Source organism: Sciurus carolinensis, chromosome 4, assembly GCF_902686445.1.
Source record: "Sciurus carolinensis chromosome 4, mSciCar1.2, whole genome shotgun sequence".
NCBI lineage: Eukaryota > Metazoa > Chordata > Mammalia > Rodentia > Sciuridae > Sciurus > Sciurus carolinensis.
Window position 1 is genome coordinate 140,494,901 of NC_062216.1, and position 13,140 is coordinate 140,508,040.

Below are 13,140 nucleotides of genomic sequence, written 5' to 3' on the forward strand. Positions count from 1 at the left end.
AAGTGGAAGTTATTTGTTTTAATTCAAAAGTCATTTATATTTACTTCATCTTTTAGTACCTTTCTCCCCAAAAACAATCTTTGTAAAGATGTCATTTTTACCATCTTTAAAATTGTTCAATTAAGTAAAAGAAAGGGAGAAAAAGAGTAATTGATTGGAGAAAAAAATAAATAAGTATAAGGAGAATCCTTTTGCTTGACCTGCAAATAGTCTGTTATCCTCAGATGACTAGAAGGCCACACAGGATTTTGTAAGACCAGAAAATACAACTTTATCTTTGATATGTCCCTTGGAAATCAGATCTGATGACTTATATTGCTTTTTTCTTAAATGCAAATCCTACTTATTTCTCTTCCACTTGATAATTTTTGTAAGTTCCATCTTTCTAGTATGTGAACATTGAGAGAATTGATAAACATTTTTTAAAAATACCATCAATGTTATTACTCCTTTTGGCAAAGAGTAATATCTCTGACCACCTTGATATCTAAGAACTTAATTTAAGAGTTCCAATTTCATGCACCTATTATGCTCTTAAATTATATAATTTTAATTAAATATTTTAATTCCAGGTTTTATACTTAGCAGTTGCCTAGTCTGGTTATCACTCAAAACCAGACAGCTTATACTCTGTATTCACTTAAATATAATTAAAAGAAACTTTCCTTAAAATTATCTGAGACTGAGACTGTTATTTGATATTACATATTTTGTGACTTTACATAATTTAAAAAACAGAAAAACAATGCATATGGCACTTTGTAATTTGGGAAGAGGTTGGGTGACAAATGATAGGAAATTGAAAATAATAGGAGCTTTAACTAGTTATAGTTTTATTCCGTGTCTTATAACTAGAAGTCCAGAGATGTGTAGTCCCATGTTGCTAGTTCAGATTCATGAAGTACTTGGTTTTGTGGGCTTATTTTATCTTACCCTCCACCATCCTCCATACAGGACTTCTACCTTAGAGTCAGCAGGTAAGAGAAAAGGTTAGGGAGGACATACTCATTCTCTTTAAGGACAATTCCAGGAGCTGCTTGGGACACTCACACTTTCATCTCATTGGACAGTTTTAGATACATAATGGAAGCTTGCTATGAGATTGTCAAGGTTCTTTATACATAATCAGTACTTAACAGAATGGCTCATGCATATTGGGTACACAATTTCTAAACTCTTTGTCACTTTAAACCTTAGAATTTCTATAATTTCATGAATTAAGTAATGACTACTTAATTCAAGTAGTAGTAACGCATTAACTTTGCTTATAGTCTCCATATTTAAAAAGAATTTTGAGTTTGATCCCAGTAATTGCTACTGTAGTCACTTGAAAATGTTGCCAGGTGCCTATTTCATCAAGCAAGATATGATAGCATGTGTGTTTTATGAGTGTGCCATGTGCTACTATTTATCACTTCTATTTGATATTAAACATTAATTTTTCCAAGTGTTTTATTGTAAATATTGCCTAAAACTAAGCATAAATTTTAAAGAAAAAAAAACAAAGGAAATGTATCTGTAGTACCATTTCACAGTTAAAATATACAAAATCTCACTTAAGTCATTAGCTAAATGAGCAGGTTTGAAAATTGAATAAATGTGAAGTTTAAATATGACTCTAACTTTTTAAAATTAATTTCTGTTGGAAAGTTTTGCATGTATAAGGGACTTGAGCACCCACAGATTTGGGCATCTGAGAGGGTTCCTGAATCCAATCCCCCACAGACGCTTAGGGAAGATAATAATTGTACATATATAATGCTTTGATACACGTGCATATTGTGAAATGATCTAACAGTTCTATGCAGAAGTTGATCTTATTATAAAGAGTCACTGCCAGTTTGTTCAGAGGCAAGGAAGGGCATGCTTTCTCAATTTGTAGAAAATTTTGTTTTTTGTTTGCCTTTCCTTTCTCTTGACAACAGTCAGTAGAAAAGATAGGGTGGATTTTTATTGAAAAATAACATGACCCTTTTAGTTTGCTTCCTATATTCTGTATTCACTGAATATACACATGCATGATTGATAGGGATATGAAGATCTTATTTTCTAAAGAAATGAGTTGCAGTTAGTTAATATGAAGTGCTAATCATAGTTTCTCAATTTCAGTACTATTAAGAGTTTGGACTAGATTATTCTTTGGTGAGGTGGGAGCATGGGAGCAGCTGTTCTACTCCTTGTAAGATGTTTAACAGTGTCCCTGTCCTTAACCCCTGTCCTTAATCCCACTTGGATTGCCATGATCAACATCCAACAGAGATGTCTTCAGATTTGCCAAATACTCTGTGGGGTGAGAAGTCACCCTTGGTTGAGAACCACTGTGCTAAGTAAATATACCCATTCAGTCTGTGTCAATGTTTAGAATCCACTAGAGATTTGCATTCCTGTTAACATTTAATTGTGTATTTAACTCTGTCCAACTTACAATTAACGTGAATTTGACTGTTTTTCATCAATCAAGTATCTGGATTATTGCTTTTTAAAAAATGATATTTTAGACAAATGGTTGAGGGAGACTGAAGAAAAGATACGCTTTCTCAGAGAAAAGAAATTCTATGCACACAATGGTAATTTCTAGAACATACAATCAAAATCAGAAAAAAATCCTAAAAGGACTTAAGGGAGAACATTTTGTTAAGTTTTCTTGAAGTGAAAGTCTAGAATTTAAGATGAATAGAAGTATCTCATATGTTTATATATATTTTCTTTCAACTAAGAAAAGTCTTTATTCTTCCTCTTTCCCAATTTTAGTCGTCTTTACTGGCAGTTGATTAAGTTTCTATTCTGAAAGACAAATCACTGGAGGAGAAACGTGAAAAATAAAATTTTCATTAAACAAGCTATAGTGTACCTTCCTACATACATGGTTATATAAATTAATCCTATCACTTATAATTTAGAGTTCAGGATGATTTTTTGTTCCAATTTTTCCCCAAGGGGCACTGTGATGTCACATTGATATATACTCTTTGCATACTATGGATGAAATTATTTCTAACCAATTCTGGCTTGATGGGCTATGAAAATGTGTCCTTGTTTTTAATATCTAAAGAAACCAGAAGAATTTATTGCCATGATCAACATCCAAATAAATTACGTTATCAGTTTAAATAGCTATAGAAAAAAGCCTTTGCTCTAAATCAACTAAAATACAGTCCTAAATTACAGCCAGAATGTTGGGCTAGGATTTGGATGTACTTCTTAACACTAAATGTGTGACCTTTGTATATTATTTAATTTTTCTTTGCCCAGGATTCATCATCTATAAAATCAAGCCAGTAATAATGACCCGCCTCTTATAAGATTACTGTTGACATATTGCAACTACTGAATATGTTTAGCTGCTATAGTATTATTATCACTATTAGTATTGAAATGTAAAGGATTTCTGTTGCTCTATCATATCTTCAGTATAATAAGGAATAGTTTCTATCAATGCAGAAACATCAGTGACAGAAACTTAGTGGAAACAATGTTAGGATTGATCCAAGTTCATCCTGAACTTCCAAGATGACACTTGATTCCTTCTCAGTATATTAAGACAGGATATTGTTCTAAACATTTGAGAGTTGTAGAGCAAAAGGAAGCATAACAGTGCATACATATCTAGAATTTGTTTATTTTAGCTCTTCTCTTTCCTCTAGATAGGGCATGGGATTTAGTATCAGAATACGTTTTAGTTCTGGCTTTGTCTCTCTTTAACCATAAAAGCTAGAGTTAGTTAATTCTTTGAATTTCTGTCATATCCGTGTAATGTGGGGCTGATGACAACACTTTTAATGCTATTACATAGCCTCTGCCAATGTCACTTGGGCTATGTGAACCTGCCCTTGTCTGTTCCTGGGCTGAGGCAGTGTTGGTCCACTGTCCTCTATTGTAGCAGTTTTCCACACCAGGAAATTCATCTTTCCCAGGAAATTGTGTGTCTATAGGTGATCGCATCTCTTTCTTATTCACATTTGTGGCATACATACCAATTTAATCCTTACCCATGAGAAATCAGTCACTGTAGCCTTCTACCTTGGACTCACTTCATTGATAACTTTATTCAGATTATATAGGTAGATACTCTGTACTTCAAAGCACCACATTTTATGTAATCCTGGAAACTTGCCTGCTGCGTGGCTGCATATGGCTAGGGTTCTCCCAAGAACAAGGCAGGCATGACAGGATTTTCCAGGTATGGTTATAATACTATTTATTACTTCCTCTTCTGTGTATCTTTTATGAATTGGAAAGTGACAGAATATAATATATCAGCACTGGGCATCTCATGGGGCTAAGTACATTAGTTTTCAGGGTTTATGGGCTTTAGGCACATTGTCAGAGATCTGTGCCTATTCCTTTCATGTTCAGTTCATCTAGCCTAATAGCATATTTGCCCTTTAGAAATGCAATTATGTGGAGACTAATTAGTGGACTTTGCAATTATTCAGGTGGCAGAAAAGATAAAAGGGTTCTGACAAGGCCATAAAGATGAACCTTGAGGGACAGAGTGAAGAGCCTTAGAAAATAAGGATCAGTGGGCTTCAGAGACTTTGCAAAGCATGTAATTGTTCAAATAAGTGAAGAATCAAGATTGATAATCAGGTTTTTGATTAAAGCAACTGAAGTAAATGATGGTGTTAATTACTGAGGAGATTTTTCTTCTTTTATTTCATTTATTTATTTACTTATTTACTTTTGAGTGATAGACACTGTTCAATTTTTGAATGTGTTGACTTTGAAATTCCAGTGAGCTCCTAGATTAGCTTGGCTCAGTCAGCTGTTGCAAACGGATCTGGATGTCAGGAGAGAGTCCATTACTTCAGCATGGGGAGCATGAGCTACATAGATGAGCCACATTTGTGCATGATGTCATGCAGAGACTATTTTCTAGAGAAGAGACGGAGAAAATTTTCTGAAACATAACTTCCTTTCAAGGAGTATAAAAGTGAAGTGGTACTTTTTTCCCCTCATTCTGCACAGAATGAGTTAAAAAATGGAATAGACTGAGGGAGACTGTGGTATTCCAAAACCAAGGAAATAAAATTCAGGATGGAAGATGAAGTCAGCAGTCTCACATGCTGTAGTTGAGGGGAAGCTCTCATAAATCCACTGTTTTGGGGAGCTTAATAATTAGTAGAAATTCAATGTGAGTTTTTGGGAGGAATTCTGAGAACAGAACCTAAACTGGATTGAAGGGTTAAATGGAATTTGATGTATTAGATATATGTACCACAGACTATTTTTAAAGGAAATCTGACTTTAAAGGGAAGAACAGTAATAAGTAGTAAAGGAATAAGCAGATGAATGAACTCTTTATGCTAAGAGTCTCATGAACCTTTTTGTAGCTTTAAGAGAAAGGAAGCTGTAATGGGAAGTATAATGAAGATTTTGGACAAATAGGAGCTCATTGATAGACTTTATTCATAAAGAAAACCAGAAAAGATAGAATAAAATATTTGGATGCTATTTCTTCTCTGGTGCTGTTAGCCTTCTACCAGCGGAGAAGAGCCTTTTTATCTGAATTTGAAAGGAAGTAATAAAGACGAAACTACAGATCTTAGCTTCATTAACTGAAAAACATTAGGTTCATATGCTTATTGTTATAAAGAATAGTATCCTTTAATGTGTTCCTTCTCTTTTTCAATTTACTAATGTAGGAAGCTTTGTCTTTTCTTCTCAAACTATAATGGGCACCTAATAGCAAAGCATAGTCATTTCATGGTCAAATTAATCGTTGCTCAAATTTTTTATAGAAATGTACATTTATGTTACATGAAAAGTGATTTAATGTTTGCAAATTCTCTGATCTAGTCAAATGACACTTTGCAAATATTAGAGATAATAAGGTTAATATATGCTGATGACGGAAATGAACATTCTTGCATTTCAAATTGATTTCTTCAAATATTTTCTCAATGTGTCCATTAAATAAGCTGAGTATTGCCAGATGCAGTGGCACACGCCTATAATCCCAGTTACTCGGGGGCTGAGGCAGGAGGATGGTGAGTTCAAAGCCAGCCTCAGCAACTTAGTGAGAGACCCTAAGCAATTTAGAGAGACCCTGTCTCCAAATAAAATATTAAAAAGGTCTGGGAATGAGGTTCAGTGGTTAAGTGCCCCAGGGTTTAATCTCTGCTACCAAAAAAATATAAAAAAATAAACATTTTACAGTACTTGTATTACTCAGCTTTCAGTTCTTAACAAAACACCAGAGTCTTGGTAATGTATAAAGATAAAAAATTTATTTAGCTCACATTTCTGGAGATTCAAATTCCAAACAGCATGGTACCAGCTCTGGCTAGCTCCTCTAACTGCCTCTCATCATGGTGGGTGACATCATAATTGCAGGAGCACATGAGAGGGAAAGATCTGATAGTGAGATGGGAAACCAGAGAGTGGGGAGGGAGGGTCTTACTCTTTTACAACAACACTCTCTTGCAAGAATTGATTGCTGATTCCTTCCATGGGTATTACCCTAATGACCCAACCATCTCCCACTAGGCTTACCTCTGAAAGGTCTTTTCACCTTCTAGCATTACCATACGGAGGACCAAGCTCCCAAAGCATGACTTGGGGGACAAACTCCAACCATACCTGACCATAGTGATTTTCAACAAAATAGTGTTTTTATCAGTAGCATTCTTTTTTCTCAGATCTCCAAGTACTACCCTTTCAAAAGTCTCATTAGCAGCCAATTTTGATGTGTAATTTGCAGTAATTATAGGAATACTCAGGTTCAATAGATATGCCAACTATAAGATATATACCCATTACAAGAAAATGGGGATAGGCCAAAATGCTTCTGTCAGAGCATTTTGGATTTAGTTCAGATCCTTGACATCTTATTATCATAGAAATGATTATGATTGATTTTCATTTGAGTCATGCAGGTGAGCTCTGGAATGGCTAGGATAATACATGTGGCTACTATTTAAGGAGCCTCCTAGGGAGGCCCATAGTGTCTTAGGGTTCACAGAGAAAGATGTTTCAAAAAAACAGTGAATTGAAGTATGCACAGTATTCTGAAATATAAGTGTATTTGACTAAAACCAAATAGCAAGGAAATAGCAATGTGGATAGCCTTCAGTTCTATTCTTTATTCCTTCATGGCATCTGATTAAATTCTGACTTTTTTGCTGGCCTGGTCTACCTTTTACCTTTCAAGGAGTCATGGACAAATGTTTTCCAAGGAACAGCTAGTGAGAGAGAGACATCTCACGTTTCTGACAGGTTTCCTTTCTAAAGTGATGAGAAAGTGTGCATGCTCCTAGAAGAAATACAGGTGGTTAGTGACTTTAGTGGGAGGGAAGAGACACACAGGGGTAAGTTCAGGGTTATAGAAGACTTTTTGAAAATATTCAATACTTTCTAATGGAACAGAAGTGCAACAGTTCTCTCCCGAGGAATCATTTCCTTCTATTTAAAATTTGTTTATAATACCAGATCAGTGTTTGATTGCACTCCTATTTTTTATTTGGAATGTAAAATAAAAATTTGTGGTTTTATATACAGTAATATTGTCTCATCTCCAAATTTCTCTTTTCCTCCTGCAGAGGGTTACTTCTACAGGAGAACAGCAGGTTTGCAGAAGCCCTTCATTATTATAAATTGGCCATTGGGAGCCGGCCCACCTTGGCTTGTAAGTAATATTTGAATTTTTTGTGATTTTTTAAAAATAGTTCTTTTCCATTTGTGAAAATTATCTTTGTGACTTACAGCTTCACAGAGAAAACCCTTGATGCTCTTTTCCTGAGTACTTGCTAGTCAAGTGATAAATCTCTAACAATTTTATTTCTCTCAATTTCATATTTTGATGTCCACTTCCACTTTCAGAAAATATTATGATATCTATAACTTTTATTCTACTAGATTTTAACCTCAAACATATTTGGAGTTCTGTGAAGGGAGAGACTATTTTATGTATATTTTTAGTGATGCTTAAGGTTCCCACTACTGTTCTGGGTCCCATGTATTTGTTCCATGAATATTTCTCACTTTTAATCAGAAATAATCTATGGAAACCAAACTGAAGCAAAGATAGCTGTTTCATCCATAGCGTATATGATCTCCTCACACTTCTCTAATTTCTCCCCACAGCTGCCTACTTAAACACCGGCATTATTCTAATGAATCAAGGAAAGACAGAAGAAGCCCGGCGTACATTCCTAAAGTGTTCTGAGATCCCCGATGAAAACCTGAAGGACCCTCATGCACACAAGAGCTCTGTTACCAGCTGTCTGTACAACCTGGGAAAGCTCTATCATGAGCAGGGACGTTACGAGGTTTGGCCACAACCTGTCTGTCCTTTTCCTGCCCCCTGTTTTGTTCCAGGCTTCATGTTTCTTAACCATAATCTCCTTACAGGGCCACTGCTGGCCTTGAGAAACTGTGTATTCACAGTCAAAGGGTTTTGTGATCAAATTTCTTTGAGACAAAAACTTTTGCAAATAAAATTGTAACACATTTGTTTTCTGTGAATTTTTCAGAAAAATGATGTCAATATATTTTGTGACCATTGTAATAAAAGTCACATGCATTGTTTCTCAAGCTTATTTGCTCATTGATGACTTTATGATCCCAGAAACAGTTAACAGAACTGTTTCCATATAACCACTGTCATAATTTAAAAAAAAATATACATTTTGTTCTTTGTATTCCAAGTATGAAGTGGCTTGATGTAAATCCTACCTGTTTCTCTTTAGTTCTTTTAAAACCTTTTATGACATAAAAGCAAATTATGTTTTTTTTTTTTTTTTTTTTTCACTGTGTGGAGGAGTAATATAACTGTGTTATTAGGAGGTGACCAGCCTATCCTCCCTTGCTCACAGAAGGCTGGTCTGCATGTGACCCTATTACCCCTCTCTTCCTCCCTTCAAACTGGCCTCTACCCTGCCCCCCCCAGGGTCTTACACACAGACTGCAATATAACAATGAAGGTATTACTTTGAAACTAATTGCATTTAATAATTAGAGCAAATGTCAGTAGCTGGAAGATTTATTTGTTTGCTGATCCCACTGGGTTGCTTGAATTAAAGTAACTATGGACTTTATGACTGATGAATAACTTCCAAGTATGAACTTTTTTTTTCTTTTTTTATTGACTAATCCATGTGAACTGGAAAATTTATATTAAAAGAGCCTTGCTAACATTCGACTCCTTGTTAAACTAAATTTTTAGATAGCATTCTTCACTAGACTGAGCATTTTCTTTGTGAAATTAAGGTAGCAAGCTACCAAAGGACAGCTCAATTATTTTCCTCTAGTGAACCATTTAGAAATAGCAATGGGTAGTTTTCACTTTGGAGAAATGTTATTATCTTGTTTTCAGTGAATATCCCTGTACTTTAATGATGATTTATCTCTTCTTTTTTTTTTTTTTTTTCTTCTTCTTCTTATTTTAGGAAGCCCTGAGTGTATACAAGGAAGCAATTCAGAAAATGCCAAGGCAGTTTGCCCCACAGAGCTTGTACAATATGATGGGTAAGTAAAACTTTAATATTTCAATTGACATTTCAGTGACCTGTGGAGAAATTAGAATCTGGGCTTGTGATAAATGGAATTCTAATACATCATATTATTAGTACTAACAAAAGAAACCTTGTTCACAATGGATGTCATGTTCAAATTCTGACCGTACTTTTTATGACATTAGCAAAATAAATGCATTAAATTAGTGATTCCCAGCACATAGACCACTTTCTGGAATTGTTGTAAGGGACTCTTAAAATCATTTGGGTACCAAGCATTGGCTATAATCTAGAAAATGAAAAAGTAATACCTTCTATATATGTTTTCATTTATGTTTAGGGATTAATAAAGTATATATTCCTTTCAATTAATGTATTAAATTCTTTGTAATTTTTATTATGTTATTTTCATAATCAGGAGATTCTCACAACTAAACCCGTGCTGGGTGCAGTGGTGTGTATCTGTGATCCCAGCTACTTGGAGACTGAGGGAAGAATATCGTAAGTTCTAGGCCAGCCTGAGCAACTTGGCAAGACCCTGTCTCAAAATAAGGAATAAAAAGGGTTGGAGATACAGCTCAGTTGTAGAATGCTCTTCAATCCCCATACTCCCCAAAACAAACAAAGAACAACAACAAAGAAATCTGCAATAATGTTGGAGATTCATGAGCTTTGATGCACATAAAAGATAAGAATAACTGAGCCACTTATATTGGTTTTCATTGATCAGGCCTTGGATCTCAGTAGGTTTTTTTCATATAATATTTTAGAATGCACAAGAGTATGAAGACAATAAGTGCATTCCTATAATTATCCCTTTTTCTAGTTTGAGTAATTAGCTTCATTCTCTTGTCAGTCAGAGAGCATATAAATCCCTGGCACAGATTTTTCTAGGTATAAGAGGTCAAGAACTAGAAATCTAATAAAATGGCTTTTACCTGCAATTAATTCTGACTGTCCTATAGGAAAGTATTAGCACAGCTGGGGGCCGTTGGGCACAGCTGAAAACCACCTGCTCAGCATGTGATTCTCAGAAACAGAATCCCCAACATTTAAGGAACCCTGCTGATGTTTAGATAACTATTTCTAGATAAAAGGAACTTTTGTCTTCAAATCAAATACTTCTTGGTTTTTTTTTCCCCAAAGCACAAGCTGCAAACTCACATTTTCCTTTTTCATTAAATCTTGTTAAGTCTTGTACTATTTCTAGGCCTTCCTTATGCATATAAAAATGAGATCAGACTATGTGACCTCCAGGATTATATAACACTTCAAAATCCTATGATTTGACTAATTTGTGCATGCACAAAAAGTCCCAAACCCTCTCAGACTAGAAAACATGCATCTGCAGGAACACTCATTCTTTTTTCCTAAATGACCAAAAATTTAGAAATAGTTCAAAGATGGAATTGGACTCAGTGTGGTTTTCTTCATTTGTTTTTACTTTGTTTTCCAATAAACAGAAAAAAAATCTTCATTCGGAAAAGGAAGGTTAATAAATCCATTCCATGTTTCTGAGAGTCTCACCCTAGTTTGCCTGTTCAACTATAAAGCGATTTAATGTTCATGTTAAAAAGGACCCTGGAATGGTTTTTAGTTCTTTTTCCTCTTTGATATGATTACATGAGGTAGAGTCTAATGTCATTAAAGGTACTTTAGCCCTTAATTTTTTATGCGTTAATACAGTGCCTTTTACTCTCTAGCATTTTGCCATTCATCTGTCCACAGGAGTGAAAGGTACATATATGTAAAATGTGTGCTGAGAATGTGCAGCTTTACCAGAAAATTCACCTATCTTAATGCCAGATATTTTTCACACCAAAATGAATTCTAAAGGGATTGTTTTTTTAGCTTTGTGTAAAGAGGCATTGTGGTTTTACTTTGTGATTCTTTTTTCAACTGGTTCTTAGAAAGGCCTTATTCCCAATTTTCCTCAGTGATCCAATTAGACATCTTTCTTTAAATTAGGATAGGATTCTGAGATCCTTGGCAACAGACTGCATGTAATATCTTTATTGTTAATGGAAAGTGGAGGTGTTCTCTATAATTAGTGATTTCAGAAAATTCATTCAATTATTTTATGTAAATAAATTGGATTGAAAATTCAGCTGTTACTTTGGGATCTGTCTCTCATATGGTTTTACAAATGCTAAGTTCACACAGCAACAACAGATAAATGCATCCCTGGGGTTATTGCCTATTCCTTTGTCTTATTTTTCCATTATAGAGGGAGGTGGTCTCTTTACCCAGACTTGAAAAGCACACTACTAATTTTCTAGAGGAGGATCCTCATATAATTTAAAATTCCAAATTTCTTCTATAATTATGGTGGCTGACTTCTGTTTAATTTTATGTGAAGATCTGTCAGCTGATCAGGTTTTATAGTCTCAGTTTTTCAGGAAACTATAATTTTCTCAGAGAGTGAGTTCACCTCCTAATCAAATGGGTTAAATCCCCTGAGTGTTTGCTTTAACTCCTAATACATTTTGATTAGCCTCCATTTGACAAGGAAAAAAATGGCCTAGGAGATAAGCTGCCCTATCAGTTCATCAGTTTCATTACTCTGTCAGCATGTGCTGATTATCCTATCAAGTTTATCAACAGCCTTGAATGTGTTTTCTAATTCACACATTTACATATTATTAGTGCCCTTTAGGGATCAGTGATGGATTACAATGTCTGGCTAGACTTAGCCCACAAGGATTCATTTTCTCATGTCTCATTCATTTACCCCTTCAGGACTACCTCCCCTCAGCACTTGTATGTATTTATACAAACATTGGGTTTTTCTCCCATTCTATTTTTTCTTTTTAGGAAAAGTTTGAAGAAATAAAGGAACATGCATGAAAAAATACACTTGTACCTTTAAACATTTTGTAAAATATGTCTTACATGACTGCATGATGCACACTAGTTCACTCATCATGAACACCAAATGAGCATACTTTTCTACTTGTGAATTAATACAAAATGAGTTTGATTAATTTCCTCCCCAACTTCAATTTTCCATCTATTATTTTAAGGTTATCTATTGAATTTTATTGTGGTAGTTACCAAGCAAACTTAAACAATGTTTAAAGATATATTCTTAATATGCTCTTTGATTCCGTAAGACCAGGATATTTGAGTAACAATTAAGTGTTTTTCCTTCCAGAATTTAGGTGAACTGAAACACAGAAATATCATAAAACAGATACTACTTTATTTGCAAAAATTAAACTTTTACCTAGGTTCTTATACTCAGTAGGATGTGAAAAACATGAAATATTAAGAAATGAAATCACAAAATAAATGTCAAAATTTTTCTTAGCCAGTTCTGTCACTTTAATTCTGTGTGCCAGAGTTTCCTCTTTAGATAATAGGGCGAATTAATGACAATCTGTGGAACAGGGTCTCTGAAATGAGACAGCCTGGGTTCAGATTGTCTCTGACATTTACTGACTGAGTATCCCTGGGCAGACTACTTAATGGAAGCCTCAGTTTCCTTGTGGATAAGATAGCTGTAATAATATCAGTTTGAAAATTGCTTAAAATAATGAAGGTAGAGCATATTGGCCCAAATGCCTGACCTGGGTAAGTGTTTTATAAAGTGACCTTCCCCACTTCTGTGAGACTTTAAGCTCCTAAAGTGGATGATTGTCTTCTCTGTCAGTCCATTTTGTAGTTAGCTGTGTAAATAGAATTA

At 34.7% G+C, this 13,140-nt stretch overlaps 1 protein-coding gene across 3 annotated transcripts in view; it reads left to right on the plus strand.

Moving 5' to 3' along the window:
• The window catches only part of Tmtc2 (transmembrane O-mannosyltransferase targeting cadherins 2), a 379,905-nt gene that overhangs the window by 245,641 nt on the left and 121,124 nt on the right, over window positions 1–13,140 (plus strand). For 2 of the 3 annotated variants that reach the window (XM_047549588.1, XM_047549589.1), the window contains exons 5-7: window positions 7,542–7,627; window positions 8,086–8,270; window positions 9,390–9,468. In XM_047549588.1, coding sequence (XP_047405544.1) covers window positions 7,542–7,627; window positions 8,086–8,270; window positions 9,390–9,468 — 350 coding nt within the window. Of the gene's footprint in view, window positions 1–7,541; window positions 7,628–8,085; window positions 8,271–9,389; window positions 9,469–9,873; window positions 12,598–13,140 lie in introns of those variants that run through there. The other variant, XM_047549591.1, reaches the window with a different exon arrangement.